We start from the raw sequence: 20,872 nt of genomic DNA, 5'->3' as shown, positions 1-20,872 counted from the left end.
AGGGGCCACCCAGGATGGCTGTGAATGTAGCCCAACACAAAATCAAAACATTATGTAAAAAAACCAAAACCTTTTTTGTGATTATGTCTTACAATGTATTTAATGTGGCCCTAAGACAACTCTTCTTCCACTGGGCCCAGAGATGCCAAGAGGTTGGACACCCCTGCGAGGTAGGTAATACAGGCAGGCCCACCCTTGATACCAGGATTTCTGACCTCCCAAACTCTGAGATGATACATTTGCCTTGTTTTCAGCCACTGAGTTTGTGACAGCAGCATTTGGAAACTAATACAATTATCTTTGCAATTTTTTATTTCTCTGAAAATTTTCCCAAATTTCAGAACTGACTTTTCAGTCATCTTCTAGACATCTCCACTTGGATACTTCACCAGCATCTTAAATTCAACTAGTCCAAAATTAAAATTGTTCTGCAAAAATCAAAAAAGAATTAGTTCCACCACCTGCAGGTTTTCATAGGGTTATGTATAAATTTATCAGGTGGTATCCTTTGGACCACCTATAAATTGGCTAGAGGCTAGAAAGGTGAAGATGAAGTTGTTTTAATATAAAAGCTTTTGGTTTTCTAAATGTAGAGCAGTTCATCCTGGAGGCAAGACAGGTGTCAGATACCTGCCTCTGCTCCTGTTTCACGGGAAGTAACGATGCACAGGCCGACGTCTCTGACTGGGACACACGCACCACTTCCCTCCATGAATGCATGCCCATACACACAACCTGCATTTCAAGGGCCAGCTGAATGCCCTAGGGAGGGGCCCTTACTTTGAAGTATCATTAAAGCACCTGAGAACAGGATGTTGTACAGGTCTGCCTCCTCTTCTCTCTTGTGATTGTGATCACCAACAGGCAAGGCCACATCTTTATTTTATTTTATTATTTTTAAATTTTTTTTTGTATATCAAGCACTTAGCACAGTGCCTTGCCCACAAGAGGTGCTCAGGTAATACTTATTGAAAGAATGCATTTTTATTAACAAATGCATGAAGAATCAACAGTACGTGCACTCCTTTGTTTCGGCTGTTTGGAGAGCCTCTGAGAAATGGGCAGCCCGGGTTTTACAGCTGAACTGAGGACAGGCTAAAGCAACAGCTAGATGGTTGGGTCCAAAATCTATCAGTTTCCCTCCCCATCTCCATCTCATTGTCCAGTGACCATTTTTGTCGGGGCTTTTCATGGTCTGTCATCTTCAGATTGCCCGAATGTGGTCCTGGGACATTTATGTATCCTTACCACTACCATGGAGGAAAAAGGGTTTAATGTATTACAATATGTAACAGTATTAAGAATTACCTTTTTTGTACAGCAAATAACATAATTGGTAGGCATAAAATGGACAGAGGGAAGTTAAGAATCACCTCCCATTGGTAGGAAATAGAGAAACCAAAGTACTTATATGTACAACCCTCAGACATGAACTGGAGGGTTGGGGGATAAAGGGGAATACAAATATTGGGACAACTGTAATAGCATAATCAATAAAATATACTTAAAAAAAGAAATGTCAGAAAAAGAAAATAAAATAATTACCTTTTTTTTATTATAATAGGGCTAGGTGCTTGAGAGCCAGTCCTTTCACTGAGTTAATGTCTGTGTCTGTTAATGTCATCTAAAGATGTTTCCAACAGCAGTGACTTTGCTCCTGAACATTTTCTCATCATTCTTGTATCTTGAACTGTAGAGAATTACTGACTTTCTCTCTGGTGTGGACTGGAAAATATTAGAACCAGTGTTTGGATAACGTGCCCCTTTAATTTTATAGATGCTCAACGTACGTTTGCATTAGATTGCATTGTAGGCAGTAATCTTACTTTCCTTCCCTGTGTTGCCTTAATTAAAGGAAATGAGTGAAATGTAAATTCAGACGATTTCCTTGTTTTGTTGAATAACACAAAATGAACAGACTAATGCTGCAGAAAAGGATAACAATTTTTATTTCTGTATTAAACAGGTAACTTTACTGCTACCAGTATTTAGTGAAAATGACCAGTCTCAGGATGTTGTATCATTGCATCAAGATATTAATGATTATAACCGGAGATTCTCAGGACAGCCCAGATCTGTAAGTAAAGTTATAGCAGGTACAAAGCTAAAGGGAACAAAGTTACAGTATAGTGACACTTCTCTTTTGTGGAGTGAGATTTGCCAACAAACATTCTTGAACTATTCTTCCTCACTGTCCATGTGTGAAGTCCTTCCTTCCATCATCGTTGTCACTCACTGAGTTACAGCTTTCCCAAGGATGGCAGTGTTTCTATCTTTAAAGAAAAAAAAAAAGGCATTGTAGAAGTCATTTATGAAGAGGCAAAAAATCAATAGGAAAAATCTGAGGTAAAGATAAAATTATCAACTCCTATGTGATTCTAAAATAGGGTTTGATTTTATGAGAAACACCTGAGAAATTCTGGTGAGAGTTTTGCAATTCTGTTTTACTCTAGGTTGTTTACCTTGGTCCCTGTTTGAAATGTTCCCTTAAGTAACCCTGTATGTCATCTGAGCCATTCAAATCACTCTTTTTAATAACTTTAATTCTACAGTTGACCCATCCCCTAAAAAAGGCATTTGGTAGACTGAAAACTGTCACATTTTATTATCTCATTCCAGTTTTACCAAATAGAGAAAGAAATTCTATAAGTATGTGTATGGCTGGATATGTATTTCAAAAGCTGGAACACACTGAGTACAAATTTAGTACGTGGCAAACCCAGACTCTCCCCCGAGTTCTAGACTTTATATCCAACTGCTTAGTGTTGGACATCTCCACCTGGATACCCCCTGAGCCTTTCAAACTTAACGTGTATAACGTGAAGCAGATTCCCTCCCCAGCGCAGTTACCTCTTTTCTCCGTCTTCCTGAGCTCCCCCTCGCCCCCATTCCCCTCATCTGATCTATAAGTAAGTTGTACCATTCCTTTTCTTGGGGGGGGGGGTCATATAATTTTTACCCCATAAAAATGTCCTGTGTCTGTAGAGCCATCGTATCAGTCAAAGTCACCATCAGCTCTTGCTTAGGACACTTGCCGTGGGCTCTTCACACTAACTTTTTTTTCTCTGCGTGGCAGTCCAAGTGGTATTTTGAAAATAAGCCCATGATACTCTTGAGTTTTAAAACTTGCAATCTTTTGGAATAATTTGGAATAATGTGCCAGCTCCTTACTGTGGCTTACACGGCCCTGTGTGACCTGGCCCCCCCCTAACATCTTGTGCCACTCCCCCCTGCCCCACTGCACTTCAGCCACGCTGGCTTTTCAGCTCGCAGGAAAGCTCCATGTCTTTCCACATACTGCATTTCCTGTTTGGAACGCTTGTCGCTCTGCTCTCCTCATGGGTGATTCTCATCCTTTCGGTAGTTTGAAAATAAGCCTTCCCCCAACAACCTCGGTGTTCCCCATTATCGCCCTCTGCACGTGTTCTGCCTAGCATTTGTCACAAACAGCACTCAAACCTAGTTCACTGGCTTGCTCTCTATAGGCTAACAGCATCATGAGAGCAAAGACTGTATTTAGTCAGTACTGAATTCTCACTGTGAAATTCAGTGTCTGGGATGTAGTAGGCGCTCAGCGTGTGCTGAGTAAAGTCATGAACTATCCTTGAGATAATAACTGATAGTACTGCTCCCAGACAAGACTATAAGCTATTAAAATGTTCTAGTAATACACAGCCGTGCTCTGTGCTCCCTTGCTTGTATTCCTCATTCTGTAATGTCACGAACATTTAAAGGTACAGTTCATCTGTTGTCAGTGATAATGGGTGAACCTTTTAGATATGTACGCACAAGAGCGACGTAACCCAGCCACTGTTGTCTTCTATAGCTGCCCGATCCAGCCATTTTTGTAGCACACCCTCCAGTAGCAGCCGTAGGGTGAGTCTGGAAATCAGGGTTTCCAATTCAAGATCTGCCACTGACCTTGAAGATAATAATAATAATTTTAAGATATTCATTCATATTTTTAAGTGTGAAGCATACCATTGCTTGGTTCTTATTTTTGTGTGTGTCAAATTTATAGTTAACAAGTAAGAAAGTTTAGTATGTGATGATGTTATATGTAACATATATATATGTAACATATATATTATATGTTACAATATAATAAAGACAGCTCTTACTTTACTATTCTGCCTCAAAGCTGGAGTAAGATTGTGATTAGTACACAAACATTTCTTAGTAACTCATTTCATATTTCTTGTTTAATTACAGATTTTGTATAAATAATACCACATGAGCAGTGAAAATAGCTGATAATGGACAGAATTTAGAATACTTAAAGTAATTTACCATTGACCTTGTGAAAACTGTATAGCTGTTTTGCTTTAAATATTAGTTTCTTCCATAGAGAATAGAAAGTTAATATAGGAAATGACTCTAAAAAGACCATTTCTGTTCATTTGTGGCTAGTCTTCCAAAAGAAGTTACAAGATTTTCTTTACCTTCTGTTTTTAAAACTTTTTTCATCACTTGCTCAGTTTCCATTTTTTTCTCCATCTTCCTCAATTTATTTGGCATTTGTTAAATCAGTCAATATATACATAGAGTTGGACCTATGATATTTATACAGATTGTTAAAAATAGCTGAACTGTGGGCAGTGGAATGACCACAGGAAGTGATTTACTTCCTCCAGTCAGTTTGCCTTATATTTGCCAACTTCTGAAAAGTAAGATCTGTTGAAGAGTCCTGGTGGGTCATTACTACATGGGAGCTGAGACCACGTAGCCAGCGAACAACTACGCAGAACAGATGCAAAGTCTGCAGTCAGAGAGTAACTGACCTGCTCAAGGTCATACAAATACAAGTGGGTTTACGGTTGTTTGTATGGAAAAGAATACAGTAATTAATTAATAGTAATAAAAGGATACATTTTATTTACTCACAACTGTAAACCTACTTTTGCCCCACCCTGTTAGATATTGGTACTATCTTTTCTTTTTAATAGCTTTATTTAGATGTAATTTACATGCCATAAGCATACGTGTTTTAAAATATACTGTTCGATGATTTATAGTACATTTAGAGTAAATATAATCTAATTGCCATCATGATATAATTTTAGGACATTTCATTCTCCCACAGCTTTAGCAGTCCCTTCCCTTCGCCCCTGTCCCTGCCCCTCTCCCCAGGCCTTGGCACCACTGATCTACCTTCCATCTCTGTAGATGTGGCCACTCTGGATACCTCACCATTTTATCTGAATGGGATCATACAATACATGGCCTTTTGTCTCTGGCTTCTTTCACTTGGCATAATGTTTTCAAGGTTCATCGATGTTGTAACATACCTCAGTACTGCACAGCTTTTTGTTTTTGTTTTTCAGTTACAGTTTATTAATATAAACTAATATTATATTAGTTTATGGTATACAGTATAGTGATTATACATTAATGTAAGTTACAAAGCGATCTCCCTATTAGTCTAGTACCCATCTGACACTGTACATAATTACTAGAATATTATCGACTACATCACTTATGCTAGTACTTCATTGCTTTTTATGGACAAAGCAATCTCACTTGGTTTGTCCATTCATGAGTAGATGGACATTTGAGTTGTCTCCACTTGTTGGTTATTGTAAATAATGCTCCCATTAACTCCTGTACCAGTTTTTGGGTAGACATACGTTTCATTCCCCTTGGGTATGTGCCTCGTTGTGCAGTTGCTGGATGTTGTTGTAACCTTGTTTCACATTTTAAGGACCTGCCAGACTGTCTCCTAAGGGGCTCTACATTTGCACCAACAGTGTATAAGTGTTCCAATAACTCCATATCTTAAAATTTTCTTTGCTTTCCATACCTGATAAGTTTTTAATTGTATGTCTTTTGTTAAAGTTCAGCTGTGAAAATTATGCTCATTTATGTAAAAGCCTAGTAATTTATATGTTTTTGTACATATTTAGAACTTAGTAATTTTCAAAAAAAGGTAGCACTGGGCATTCCATAAATCTTTGTAGCAATTAGGAATTTGCTTAAATTCTAGCTACGCAGAATAAACATCCTCAGAAGGGATCAGTTTCATTGCTATTCTTAGACTGTAATTAATATTGATGTCTTTAATGTGTAATACTTATATATTGTCTCGCAACTTATAAAGGTCATTTATATACACTATCTCTTTCAGTTTTTGAAAGTCCTCCTGGTACATAAATACTTAATTGTTGATTTATTTCTAGTAGGTTAAACAACTTTGCCCAAGGTCACCCGGCTAATAAGTAATTGATTTTGAATTCAAACCCAGATCTGACTTTTCAAAAATTTTTTCTAATATTGTATTTCTTTATTTTTAGAGAGGGGATTAGAGGGAGAAAGAGAAAGAGAGAAACATCAGTGTTCGAAAGATACATTGATAAATACACCCACAACTGGTGACCTGGCTTGCAACCCAGGCATGCACCCTGACTAGGAATTGAACCAGTAACCTTTTGGTTCAGGGGCTAGCACTCAATCCACTGAGCCACACAAGCCAGGGCCCGCCCAGATCTCTCTGACTTTAAAGCTGAACCTTGAGCTCAAGCCTCAGACCCCAATCCTATACAGCAGGTTCTTGATTTGGTTTATTTTACTAACTCAAATTAGAACTTGTGTTTTCATTATTATGTCCTATATTTTAAGTTTGCTGACATTTTAGTTGCTTTTCAATTGTCTGTAATAAAACCTATTTTATAAGAAGCTAAGTAATCAAAGAACTATTTTTAAATAAAATGAGTAACTAGAAAAAATGATGGTCGAACAATAGGTGAAACTTAATTCATGTTAACTTTGAACAATTGTAAAAAAATTATATTATTTGAAAGTCTGACACATTAGATGCCAAATCCTAATATTTGTTTTTCCCCTACCAGATTATGGAAAGAATTATGGATCTACCCACTTTACTGAGGCATGCATTCAGGGAAATGTTTTCGGTCGGTGGCCTTTTCTGGATGTTCCGTATCAGGATAATACTTTGTTTAATGGGAGCTTTTTTCTATCTTATATCACCTCTAGATTTTGTACCTGAAGCCTTGTTTGGAATTCTGGGCTTTTTAGATGATTTTTTTGTCATCTTTTTGTTGCTTATCTACATCTCTATTATGTATCGAGAAGTGATAACGCAGAGACTAAACAGGTGAAAAAAAAGTTTACTGAAATATGAGCTAATGTGTAAACTCAAACAAAAGGACCCATGGTAGCATACAGCGTTAGAATATTATCTTACAAACTGAAGACCGCTGTATGACAGACATTTAATTATTATTTGGCAAATACCTAGCAATATACGACTGGAATTTTTACATGTTGCAGGTTCTGATATTGAGATTAGAATTCTAATAATTTACAACTGTGTCTTGATTGTGTTGTCTGTTAAGTCTCTGAAAAAAACATGGAATTACATAAAAAGGGATATTTTCATATCTTTCATTTCCCCCAAATTACTCACTAATGGGATGTATAGTAAGATAGTGTTAAATGTACACTTTACCCAATGTTTCCTTCTCAGTGAGCACCTATAGATAATATATTGCACTGAGATTCAGTTAAATATTTTTGCTACAATAAAATATTGCACAGTATCAGGGGAAAAGTGTTTCAGTACTAAGTTTTGTGCATTTGGAACAGTTCTGCTTTTCCATTCTGATATAAGTCTTTGTTATCAGCTGAAAGTGAACAAAGAACCTTGAACTTTATCATCTGATTTCACATTCTGGCTTACAGAACACTGGGAGAATTAACAAGGTGTAAGACATTCATGTCCAGTCAGCATGCTTATGTTCTCAGTATGGCATGTAAACCAGAGTTCGGTCCTGTTATAGGAACAATGTATTAAAGTAACTTGTAAAAGGGATGTGTTTTTTTTCAGAAACCTAGGCAATACTGTAAACAAATCGTAGTTTGATGCATTTCTGAGGAAAGTGGTTTTTCCTGGCTTGTGCATCAAAAAGGGTACTAGGGTAGTACCGGGAAGACTTTTATGTTTGACAAGAGAAATTATGGTGAACTAGAGTAACAGAATGGACAAATTTGGTTTGTTTTCTCTCGACAGAAAACTTGTGATGCTGCCCCTAGATGGTGTAGAATAAGCAAATGTCAGGCATGATTCAATAGGAAGGTTATATTGGTTTCTTTTTTTAATGGCTACAGCATAAGTATCTAACGCTCTCTTCTGCAGTTTTGTTTGAAAAGAACCTAAACCACAAGTATTATGAAATCCCAGCTTCCTCAGCTGGCACTACTCATTAGCAAACTGGCCGGCAGGGAGGTTGTTCATGCCCAGGGCTGTTGGCTCTGTCACCTGGAGTCATATTGTCCATTCACATGCTAGTGAGCCTCCCTATGTATAGATAGGCCAAAGGAAAAAAAGAACAAATCTATCACAGTCTCCCAAATTAGATTAGCCATCGATTGGTAAGATGCTGAATAAAATATCAGTAATAGTGTTTTCTAATTTGGGCCTAGGACAGAGCTGTTCCTTGTTAGAGAGAAAAACAATAATGCTTAAATACAGCACATTATAATTATAGCAGTTTCTCACATACTTTTCATTTTATACTTAAGAGAGTTATGTGAAGAAAGCAGGTGTCTTCCTTTTCACAGGTGAAATCCCTGTTACTGGTGACAGGTTTTTGTTTTGTCTGAAACCATCCAGATATAAATGACTGAACTGGTATGGGACTCAACAGGACTCCTGCATGGGGTTCAGGTAAATGTGAGGATTATTTCAAAGAGGCGAAGCTAAAGAGAAACTGGGAGACTTTTGGGACACACTGGAGTAAGATAGCTCAGGTACACCTAAGAAGAAAGGTCTAAAAAGATGACGTATCAAGACCTCACAAATCCTAAATCCTCACTTCCAAATCAAACATCTCGTAGAGTGGCATACTTCACAGAAAAACAGTTCAGCTGCAGCTACCAATTCTAAAAGCTAGGGAGCAAGAATTTTTACACCAGACTAGAAATACATTTCCTACCAACTGCAAATTTGGTGTGGGGCTGTATAGCAATGACATTGTTTAAAGGCTTTCTTTTTCTGTGCATGTTCTGCTTCAAGTGTCAACATTTCTAGTTACAATAATTTTACTGTAATATTGGAATTCCCTGTAAGACTTTACTGGTAGAAGTGTATTACACCAACTTTTGTAACATACAAAAAACACTGTATGATCAGAAGTCTTATTAAATAGAAAAGGGAACATGTGGGTATTTCAGAATTGTAGACCTTATTATTATGTGTCTGTATTGATCACTGATAATGCAGATGGTATCCGAGAGCATTTAAAACAAGAAGAGTCAATCTGTGTTTTCAACCTAGTAATACTTCTATGATTCAGAGTGAGACCATACAAATCAAAGCAACAATTTGGACTTTGTAAACAATAATGTTGTAACTGTCACCAAAACAAATGGTCCAACCCTGGGAGCAGGTAACTTGGGCAGGTTTATGGAAAACAGGACAGAGGAAACAACTGTTCTCAGTGCCCACTGAGCAGTGGTTTCAGCTGCCACACTCCCAGCACCTGGAAGCCATAGGGGAGGAGAGACCTGTCTTCATTGCTGTGGCTGTGCAGACGCCTACCTCACAGAGTTGCAGAGAGTCGACGGTTTGATCCAGACTTTGTGACTTACGAATTTGTCAGACACCTACCTACTCTTTTGAATAAAAGCAACATATCTAAAATTAAAAAGTAGCCGTTATTTTCCTGTTTCTTTGATACTGTTTGCTTTGAAATTCAGAACTCCTGAAGTAGCACTCAATACAATGGATGCAGTGGTTTTCTTTTTCACTAATGGACATCAGTATCTCATCGCTCTTCTAATTAATTGTCCACATGTAAAAAGTGGAAATGTGTTTGTTTGAGGAAAATTACTCACCTGGGTAACCTAATAATTAGAGACTAGGCCTGTACCCTGACTCCCCACCCCTATTTCTTTGGAGTGTGTATTCAGTGACCGAAGTTGCATAGCTGATAACTGAAACGACCGTTTCTGAGTCTGCCCTCATGTCTGCATCAACATTCTTGCCCTGTCTTTGTAACACTGAGTGTACTCAGGCTCTCCTGCTTTGCTGAAGAGCAACCCAGAAACCTGGGACTGGGTCAGAATAGGAAAGGGCACTCAAGGTTTAAAAGCCCTAAGACTTGTCTCCCAGTAAGCAGTAAGGGCTGTTGACAATCAGAGAGATATAAAGACATGAGATTTTGTTCTGTCAGAACCAGACCATTTTCATGACATAAGTATTAAGCATTGAGCCCTTGACTGCAAGCAATTTGAGATGGCATCAGTCACTGTCACCTTCATCCATCTGCATCCTCTGACCGGTCCATAGCCCACACCCGTGCATGAGAGGAGTAAACACACGGAGCATGTTTGGATAGTCTCCTTATTCTTTTTCCCAGACTAGTGGCATATAGTGTGGGCCTCTTGACAGGAATGTAATGTGGGATGTAGGAGAGGGCTAAGGGCTAAAGATGTTTAAACTCACTGGTATCTAATATTTTCTACTTTAATTTATTTAAATGCACAAAAATTAAAAAACTATTTTAAAATATCTGATATTCTAATCAAAACATTCACTCTTCTAATTGGCCTTGGGGAAAACTTGTAATTTTTATCCACATGAAAATTAATCTTATCTCATTAGTCTTAGAATATTAGAAATGTTAAGCACCCTTACAGATTGGCTGGTGTTTGTGTTTTCTCAGATGATAGCTATAGATAGCTCCCCCCAAAAATACATTTATACACACATTTCTATACTTTTGATTCCTTTTCAGGGGATTCAAGATCTGAACGTTTATGGATTCCAAATTAAGAATTCTGCATTTAGTCCTACAGCCTTACTCCACAGATGAAGATAATGAGGCCCAGAGGGAATGAATGCTAAGGTATTTTTTAATAAAAATTATTTACAGAAAAACACAGTTGGATAGAAATTAAAATCTAAATTGTTAGATATTGATGAGTTTAAAAACATCTTTAGCCCTTAGCACTCTCGTATGTTAAAAACAAGTGGCTTACTTTTCTTCAGTTTATCAGGCAAGACAAAGTTCATCCTAGAATAATTGTAACAAAATAAGCAATTGTAACAAAATTGCTCTTTTAATGTGAAGGTTTAAATTTTCTTTTTTTCCCTAAAAAGGGTTATAAATGTAAATGAATTAGACTTTGAAAAACATCACTTTGAAAATTTGTCTTTTAATTTATTGATTTGAGACAGGCAGAGACACAGATGGTTTGCTGTTCCACTTTTTTATGCATTCATTGGTTGATTGTCATGTGCCCTGACTGGGGATGGAACCTGTAACCTTGAAGAGCTGGGACGATCCTCTAACTGAGCAATCCAAAGCTACCCAGCCAGGGCCAAAAAACATCAAACTTCTAACTACACTTAATTCAGTTTATCCCGATTGTCTTTCCCTCAAATGAACATACAAAACTAAGGCATATGTTCATTTTTTATATTTATCGAAGGGGTCAAATGAGATCAAATGAGCATATAAACATCCCATTCTCTTTTTAAAAAGGCAGTTTTGCGTATCTTATGTGGCCCTTGTTTGCTAAATAAGCTGTTTTATTAAGGTAAAGCAAACTCCAAACATTTTATAAATCAGTTAAGGTCATGTGATTATCATAAAGTGAACAGTTTAACCATCACTTGAGTCAAAAGACACATTATCCCCTGGCTGGTATAGTTCAGTGGATTGAGCTCCGGCCTGCGAACCAAAGGATCACAGTTTGATTCCCAGTCGGGGCACACGCCTGGGTTGCAGGCCAGTTCCCAGCAGGAGATGCATGAGAGGCAATCATACATTGATATTTCCCTCTCTCTCGTTCCCTTCCCCTCTAAAGATAAATAAAATCTTCAAAAAAAAGGTCACATATCGCCATCCCATAAGTCCCCTTTCTTTCCCTCTCTCCCCAAAAGGAACCTCTTCTGACTTCAGTCTTACCTACTTTATTACCCTACAAAAAATAGAATCATGTAGAATATTTTGTCTCTGGCTTAATCAAGATCACGTAAGAATCATCCGTAGAGTATAGGTCATAGCTTATTTTGACTGCTATGTAGTATTCCATACTATGACTATACCACAGTTTATACGTCAACCATTAATGGGCAGATTGATTCTTTGCATCAACATTTTCTACAAATCATATGATGAGTGGCCGCCCCTTTAAAGAAATCGGTGCAATGATCCAGTGACTTCAGCTTTACACCTGTCCTCCTTTAAGCCAGCAGACCCAGTGGACTCCATGCTAAAAGGCCTTGATAAATCAACCCAAGAAAGGTACCAGAGCGAGGCAAGCTGGAGCAGTTACACTCCAAACCCCTGGCCCCCTCTCCCAAGGCGTTCCTTTCTCCCTTCCGGAAGACCGAAGGCCCGCCCACTGCAGTGACGCTAAGCCTGTGGCGTCACACGTCGGGCCTCGGCCAATGGCTTGCTTCCCAGGGAACGTTACCTCTGACCTCAAGGCTAATCGGAGACAGCAGGGACGATCTCCTCGCGAGAGGTGGGATTGAAGCTTCCTCCGCCATCTTGGAGATGGGAGTCAGGGGATGGTTGTGGTCGTTCTGCTAATGCAAACAACAAAACGGGCACATCAGCCACCCCCAAGTAAGGCCAGCATCATTGTAATTGTTGGCCAAACCTACAGAAGAAGCAAGGGTGTCAAAGCGGAGAGCAGCGACATTGATAACAGTTTCACCTGCCTGCTGGGGCGAAAGAAGTGAAACGATTGAGAACCGGAAGGATGGTGCAGTCCTGTTCCGCCTACGGCTGCAAGAATCGATATGACAAGGATAAGCCCGTTTCTTTCCACAAGTAGGTGCCGTTCGTGCCTCGCAGAGTCGGCCGCTGCTCGCGCTGGGGGCGCGCAGCCGGTTAGGCTCGGGGGCGGAGCCAGAGCCAGGCGCGTGTCCGCGCGAGACCTAGCGAGAGGGGTGTAGGCAGGGGCGGGGTGCGCCCGAGCGCTGCTGGGGGTCTACTCTGGGATAGGCGGTGGGCGAGTCCGCGGGTTGTCGGGGTTGTCGGAATCCCAGCCCTGTCGCCGTGGGCTGCGCGTTCTTGGCGCGGGTCGCCACCGCTATCGACGACCGTTTCTCACGCGGGAGTTCCGGCCGTGAGCGCGAGGCGAACACTTTGGAGTTGGCTAGTTCAGGGCCGGCGGGCGATGTCAGAAGGCCCCGCAGGTCTTGAGGTCTCCAGGCCGAGAGGCATTGGGTTTCACCATCAGGTCCTGGAGAAGCCAGGTGGTAAAAGTAAATTTGAAATTAAAAGAAGTCTCTCTTTTTCGTCCTTGCGGTGGTTGGGAGGCCAACATCTTTAAGGACTGTTTTGAGCCAGGATTTCAGGGAGGATGTGTATGGGCAAGTTTCTAGGAACCAACCTTTAAGGACCTCTTAAGTTTGAGACAGTTTCTGGTTCTGCTAAGATGAATAGTTTATGTTGGCAGCACACGATAATGATAACATGGAAGTTAATACTCCGGACCATGATCAAGTGCCATAATAAAGGTCGATATGAGCTATTATTGGTGCATAGAGGAAGCCTTTGGAAAAGAACCTGCCCTACATCTTTCAGGACTGTTTTATCCAAAAGGTACTGCAGTTAGAGGAAAAATGTTCTCTGGCAAAGAAAACCTCAGAATGGAAATGACTTAATCAAATGTCTGCAAAATGTGACACAATGGCAATTTTATTCAGCCAAATTCAGTTCAGTTTTTGCAGATTTTATTACATTTACGTTGAATTTTTTTTGCAAGAATCCCCAACTATAAATAATAGTAAGAAGTTAAATTAGAATCAGTGATAAGTTATATGAATTCTTCATAGCTAAATAATTACACAAGCAAAAAATTTTTTTCAATTTTTCTGTGGGTCATTTATGTTTAACAACAGATGTGGCCCTGGCTGGTGTAGCTCAGTGGATTGAGCATGGTACTGTGAAGCAAAGGGTCACCAGTTCGATTCCCAGTCAGGGCTCATGCCTGGGTTGCAGGCCAGGTTCTCAGTGGGGGGACACATGAGAGGCAACCACACACTGCTGTTTCTCTCCCTCTTTCTCCTTCCCTTCTCCTCTCTCTAAAAATAAATAAAATATTTTTAAAAAAACAACAGATATGGGTGCATTTTTATATTCATTTATATAGTATGAGAAGGACCATACATAAATAAGAGTGTCTAATGCATAGGGAGATCTTGAGTGTTGATATTTCCCTCTTCGGAGAGGGGAATAGGACACTTAACACTTCCAGAATTCAGTTCAGTATATCTTAACATAACTTCTTGATTTATTGGAATTTCTGAAAGCTGATGGATTGATCTCTCCAGCATAGGGAATCGGTCAGGAGATGGTGGGTGATACCATCACACTCATTCAGCTTTCTGCCTCCCCATTCTATGGATACAGCAAGCAGAAGGAATCTAAAAATGTGGAGAACCCTTCACTGGTAGGGAAACTAGGACATTCACACATCAGAAATAGTGAGTTTCTGCTGGCGGTTAAACAAATGAATGGAAAGAAAGACTGACCTTCTACAGCTCATCCTTTATCTAGAAGAACAACTTTGGGAAAGGAGATGGGAAAGAGCTCGACAGAACCTCACAGATATCCTGAACACGCATAGTCCTTGAGCCAGGAAGCCCCAGGTGCTGAATCTTACCAGCCATTGCTACTGCAGTTTGTACTTCTAGAAGCCATTTCCAACAGGGATCTTCTGAGTGTTTCTTTCCCCAGTTTCTATGTGGTAGTAGTGGGAAGAGTATACAAACAGACTGTCGTAAACATCTCTTAGACCTTCAGGAGAATAGCAGAGCCAGGCTCTGGCATACTTTGGAAGAGAGACTGGAACACACGGTAGAAAAATCCTTCTTTGGCTTCTTTCCAACCCCCCCAACTTACTAAATCCCTGACCTGGAAAAATAAAGTCACAGCAAATTTTAAGTATTCCTACCTCCCTTTATCTGATCCTAACAAACATTTCAGTAGATTAAGAGGTAAATTAAAAATTTTAAATTTGTCATTGCAATTCAAGTGAAATTTGATTAAGTCGTATTTGTTAGACAGTTTCTGATTCTAAGACAATCAGAAGCTTCTTCTCAGAATGTAGATATAAACATGCAATTTGGTTTTACAGTGTATAGAAAATCACTGGTAAAATAATACAGTTTTACCCTATAGATACTTTTGGTGTCTTCAATATAAAAAGTTAAACCCTAGTAAATGAGAGAAGTAAGAGAGCCACATGGTTTACTCTTGTGTGTTTCAGATGTGTGTGGAATACCTGTATCTGTCTGTGAAAGTTACTTACTGTAATGGAGGGAAAAAAGTATCAGGCACGTGGGTCCCCCACCCCCAACCTTTCTTTACCTACTTTTCCCACTGCACACATCCACCAACACGACCAACTTTTATTTTTACATTCTGTAAATTCTTAATTGGCTTGTCTTATTTAGATTGTATATATCATTATATCTGACATCCCTATAACTACCATATAATCAGTTAAGATCTCTATTAAAAAAGTATAAGAAATACTTTTTTTCTTTAAAGATTTTATTTATTTATTTTTTAGAGAGAGAGGAGAGAGAGAGGAACATGGATTGGTTGCCTTCTGCACACACCCCCCAACTGGGGACCTGGCCTGCAACCCAGGGCATGTGTTTGATGGAATCGAACCCACAACCTTTTGTTTTGCAGGCCAGTGCTCAATTCACTGAGCCACACCAGCCAGGGCTATTTATAGGATCTTTTAAACAAGTACATTTAAAGGCACAACTAATTTTTTTTAAAAAAGCAGAACTAGTGTTTTAGTTACTCCTTAGTGTGTTAACGCCAATGTAAGATAGTTCTTTCATGAGCAGGAAAGTTTGAATGCGCCTTATAATAAAAAGTAAGGTAATAGAAGTGAATTATGTCATCTTTAGGTTTCCTCTTACTCGACCCAGTCTCTGTAAAGAATGGGAGGCAGCTGTCAGAAGAAAAAACTTCAAACCCACCAAGTATAGCAGTATTTGTTCGGAGCACTTTACTCCAGATTGCTTTAAGAGGGAGTGCAACAACAAGTTACTGAAAGAGAATGCTGTACCCACAATATTTCTTTGTACTGAGCCACATGACAAGGTAATACCTGTTTTTCAATATTGGCTTTTTTCCCCTATTTTTAAAAGTAATGTGTTTATTGTGGAAATTTTGAAAATTCAGAGTCATGTTATGAAAACAAATGTTACCTGAAACCTACCACTTGTAAATAACTACTGTTAACAGTGATACTCTTTTAAAAAATATAAAATAGTTTATAAAAGTTAAATATCCTCACACTAAGAAACTCAGTCAAGCTTTGTGATTTACTTTTAAGATCACGCCATACACCTACTTGCATGTTGATCAGTTTTTGTTCTGCTTTATCAGTGACAGTTCAGTTTCAAAGTATTTTTCTCCTCAGTTTTAAATACTACTTAGTAGTTCGTTAAATTTTGCCTCTTTCTTGTATTCCATTTCTACTTCAGGTAGAAAAGTATAATTAAAACTTAAACTATTTTCTCAATTTGGAATATTTCTTTACCGAGATTCATATAAAAAATCTAATTTTCTTAAGTTCCACAGATAAATTTTTTCAACTGTTATTTCTAGTTACTAAATTCAGACATACTCTGCATTATTGTTTTAGAAGGAAGATCTTCTGGAGCCGCAAGAACAGCTTCCCCCGTCTCCTTTAACACCTCCCATTTCCCAGGTTGACGCTGCTATTGGATTGCTGATGCCTCCTCTTCAGACCCCTGATAATCTCTCCGTTTTCTGTGACCACAACTACACTGTGGAGGATACAATGCACCAGCGGAAAAGGATTCATCAGCTAGAACAGCAAGTTGAAAAACTCAGAAAGAAGCTCAAGACTACCCAGCAGCGATGCAGAAGACAAGAACGACAGCTTGAAAAATTAAAGGAGGTTGTGCACTTCCAGAAAGAGAAAGACATAACAGAGAGAGGTTATGTGATTCTGCCAGATAACTACTTTGAAATAGTTGAAGTACCAGCGTAGAAAAAAAGAAATTTGTAGCGGTTTTTAATGGGGCAATACCACATACTCTCTTATAGCCTATAAAGGAGTTTCATCTGAAAAAATAACACTTGATTACTTGTATAAAAACAATTCAGAATATTTTTTAAAAAAATAAATTAGATACATACTGTAAAATTGTTAATGTTTTTGTTTCTAATTTCAGGGTTTTTACATTTTAACAAAATATTTTAAAAGTTATAAACTAACCTCAGAGCACCAGTGTAAGCTGGTTTCAAGACTGAGGGTTTTCATTTTCTAAGTTGAGTATTTATAGAAATAATGTAAAAATAAAAAGGAAAGAGAATGAGAATAGTCAGTAAGGATGATTTACGTTTAAACTTTAAAATTAGTTTATTGAGAGAACTTAGTTATATTTTAAATCAGAAGTATGGGTTAGATCATAACTTCTCAGAATATATGTAATCTTATTCACACATTCTTATTTGTAAAGTCAGAGATCCATTTAGCTTTCTTAATCACTTGTCAAAGATAATGTGGCAAGTCAGCCCTTTAAAAAAGGGTATCTTCAGAGCAGAAACTAGTCATTTCATACCTAATTAATATGGTTAAATAACTATATCATGAATGGAGTTTTAAAAAGTGGGCCCCTCTTTTTCCTCTCACTGTAACAAAGTGGGCATCGTTACCCATGAAGTAATAAAAATGGGGGCCTCACCTGTGGTTTGCTTTTTTCTCTCATTACCCCTAAGTTCCCCAGCTAGTTATTTTGCATCCAAGTCTCTAACGTGTCAGTAGAGTTTGATTTGTATCATAATATATAATCTTGAACCTAATTGATTTTGGTCAAGGCTTCACATAAAAATTTATTTCTTCACTTTAAAAAAAATTTTTTGGCCTCCCTTGAGGACATTTTTTCCCCTTGCTTTTGGAGAGAGAGAAGAAGGGAGGGAGAGAAACATTGGTTGCCTCATGTGTGCCCAGACCAGGGATCTCACATGCTCAGCATAGTGATTGGACCCAGAACCTTTCAGTTATGGGACGGCGCTCCAACAGACAGCCACATTAGCCAGGGCAATTTCTTTACTTTTAACACAAATTAGATATTAAATCCCATTTTATTTAAATGAGTGATTTGTATTCAGCAGCAGCCTAATATATACTGTTTGTTTTCCTGAATGTCGAGATTTAAACACTGAGGTTTCTGTTCAAACTGTGAATTGTATTCTGACTTTGTGATAAATTTTACATATGTTTGAAATGAAATATGTTCTGAGTAAACAAATACTGCCATAGTACTTACCTACTTAGATTTAGAGTAACTATTTCAACTGTAATTATTTTATATATCAAAGTATGCTAAGATGAGTCACAAACCTTTTAGGGCAGTATTAAAGGTCTGAAACAATGATGTTCAGAGTGTCTTTTGTAGACCTGCTTTTCAGTGTAATTCCCTGCCATGCTGTGAATGGATAGTACTTTGATTCATGGAGATTTGATTTTCGATGAACTAGTATTTCAAAAACAGAAAATTTTGATTAGAAGATCACTAGACGCTATGTAGTCTGATAACATTTAGAACTCACTCTGATGAATCAAAGGACTTTTCCCCGTTTTTCATGGATCTCCTTACTGTTTCTGGAAGTTGCAAAATCTCCAAGTAGTTTGTTTTTACCTTTCATCTCCCTAGCAGCTCCTGGAAGATAATGGGGGTAAATATTTGGCCAAAGTATATGTTTATCTAACTTGTCACCTACATGAAGTAAAAATCGGGGCATGTGTGTGCCCAGAACCAGCCCTCCAACAATTGACTTGTAAAAATGGTAATAGTAATTACTTTTAGTACCTTAGCATAATGATTCAACTTGAAGCTATTTCCTTTTCATAACAGATGTAAATCCATATTTGGAGAGACCTGAGCAAGAACACATATACCAACTGTGTGCATATGAACAAGTTATAGCTTAACATAGGAAATTTGAGGTACAACTGCTTATTTCTGGATTTGAGATGTAACATTTATTGAATGTTTTTATAATTCATTTTGTCTATTGTACTACTTAGGACATTGTCAAGAAAAGGAGATGTTTTGGCTACAGTAGGTTGCGTTCAAGCATAATGAAGTTCAGAAACAGGGACAAGGTCTCAATCTGAAACAAATTGGGAGAAGATGCCTGTGAGCTGCAGCATATTCTGAACATTTGTTTTAAGCATATATAGTAACGTATAAAATTTCCACCTATATGTGACATAATCTGTCAGCAATAGTGGGAAGAAATATTGTTTATTGATAGAACTGCTAGGAAAACTGTGGAATCAAAGAATTTTAGAATTAGAAGGAACTTAGAAATCATTGAACACCAGCCCAACCACTAAACCCTGAGGACATGTCCTGGTAAAGTTTTCTCTGACAGTGGTCATCTGAACTCTGCCATTTACATGTAAGCAGTTCTGCTCAGATTCTTTAAAAATGGGTTTCTGGATTAGAATAGAATTAGTTGCCACCGTTTATACTCGTTTATAATACAAACATAAACTCGCTTTTAACTGCTGTGTAGTTTGTCAAATTCCAAATTACAGACATTTTAAATTTTTGTAAAATAATTCAAATGTTTACTAATTGTATACCTGTTGTGTGTGCTAAAAATATCTGTCATTGCAGTAAAGAAATAGTGGTGTCAAATTATTAGCAAAACGTTTTACTTGGAAACCCAAGTACATGAGGAGACTGTGTTCCTTTAATAACAGGAGCTTGTGTGGCCCTTTTCTTAGAAGTACAACAGTAATGGTGAAGGCAAATGAAAATTTCACTTGCCATGGGTTCTTTTGGTTAATGTTCTGTGATCATCAAAACAGTTATACACCGTGCACATACCTAACACCTATGACTTTTATAAATAGTAAGCAACATAAAATAATGTATTTAAAAGTTCACCTGATCTGTAAAAAGAAAACTCCATTTGTGTTCCAGAATTTCTAAAAGGCAGCCAGCCATGTGTAGCATTTAAAGGAGAAAAAGTGAACGGGTTTGCTTGCTTGGTTATTACTGTTGCTAATGTTGGGGAGGGAATTGGATGACCAGTGAATGAAGAGCATTGCCTTTGGTAGCTTGTGTTTCTGGGCATTATGGTTTAATACAGTTGTGTATTAAAATACAATCCTTGATGTGAAAGAAAGATAGCAAAGAGCAAACTGATTTTTGCAGACAAGCCAAACAATGACAATTGCTGGACTTCACGGGGAGGTTGGCTCCAAGTAATGCTCTCTTACGTTCTGTGTCTTGCTACCTTTTTCCTTGGGTGTGGTTTTATTCTGAGATTTTTTTCTTAGCGATAAATAGTTCTTAACAAAATTTGTTGAGAATTTTCATTTTTTAGATATCCTAAAGTAGATGAGTAAACTTAATTTTTTAACAATTTTTGGTGAAAGAAACTACAATATTAATAACTAACTTCTGGAATGGCTGCGCGAGGAGCTTCGACCTGCTCCCCTCCGTAACTACCATAACTGGTGAAAATAAATTTTAAACAACCATTTAAAATCTGAAGATTGCCCTAAAGGCACTAAACATGTTTCCTGAAACATGACTCTCCGTGAACTTTAAAAGTTTATGGCACTTCACGCCACAACCTGTTCCCCAGCCACCTGGCCCCGCCGGCCACACGCTCGCACAGCTCAGGGCTGCGGTAGTTCCGCTCCACGGGTAGGGCGGGCCCAGCAGCTGACGCTCCCTCTCTTCCCAACTCTTATCCAAGGAGGAGAGCAGCGCTCAGGGAGGGATGGCCTGCCAGTATTTCTCAGGGCCCTCTAGCTTTTCGTGTTGCACAGGCTAACCTCTGGGTAAGAGGTCAGGACTCCCTTTTCCCAACCA

The 20,872-nt window shown here is 38.4% G+C and overlaps 2 protein-coding genes across 7 annotated transcripts in view; both read left to right on the top strand.

Annotated features, from left to right (window-relative positions):
* RNF170 (ring finger protein 170) overlaps positions 1–15,960 on the top strand; it is a 39,867-nt gene extending 23,907 nt beyond the window's left edge. For 5 of the 6 annotated variants that reach the window (XM_037055491.1, XM_037055487.1, XM_037055486.1 and 2 more), the window contains 2 exons: positions 1,967–2,077; positions 6,846–8,334. In XM_037055491.1, coding sequence (XP_036911386.1) covers positions 1,967–2,077; positions 6,846–7,115 — 381 coding nt within the window. In that variant the 3' untranslated portion in view covers positions 7,116–8,334. Of the gene's footprint in view, positions 1–1,966; positions 2,078–6,845; positions 8,335–10,754; positions 10,866–15,907 lie in introns of those variants that run through there. The other variant, XM_037055489.1, reaches the window with a different exon arrangement.
* Positions 12,431–18,764, top strand: THAP1 (THAP domain containing 1). The gene is made up of 3 exons (XM_037055492.1): positions 12,431–12,803; positions 15,908–16,103; positions 16,651–18,764. Exons 1-3 carry the CDS (start codon positions 12,733–12,735, stop codon positions 17,020–17,022), a joined length of 639 nt encoding a protein of 212 aa, XP_036911387.1. The 5' UTR covers positions 12,431–12,732; the 3' UTR covers positions 17,023–18,764.
* The last annotated feature ends 2,108 nt before the right edge of the window (positions 18,765–20,872 follow it).

Source organism: Sturnira hondurensis, unplaced genomic scaffold, assembly GCF_014824575.4.
Source record: "Sturnira hondurensis isolate 20B ecotype Veracruz unplaced genomic scaffold, ASM1482457v3 Scaffold0008640, whole genome shotgun sequence".
NCBI lineage: Eukaryota > Metazoa > Chordata > Mammalia > Chiroptera > Phyllostomidae > Sturnira > Sturnira hondurensis.
The sequence above is the reverse complement of the archived record's forward strand: the minus strand, read 5'-3'. Positions and strand labels throughout refer to the sequence as shown.

Bases quoted from the DNA above. Each gene is read 5' to 3' on its own strand.
- THAP1 (XM_037055492.1), top strand. From the start codon at position 12,733: ATGGTGCAGTCCTGTTCCGCCTACGGCTGCAAGAATCGATATGACAAG. The intron at 12,804-15,907 runs GTAGGTGCCGTT...TGTCATCTTTAG, and splicing joins AAGCCCGTTTCTTTCCACAA to GTTTCCTCTTACTCGACCCA. The intron at 16,104-16,650 runs GTAATACCTGTT...TTATTGTTTTAG, and splicing joins GTACTGAGCCACATGACAAG to AAGGAAGATCTTCTGGAGCC.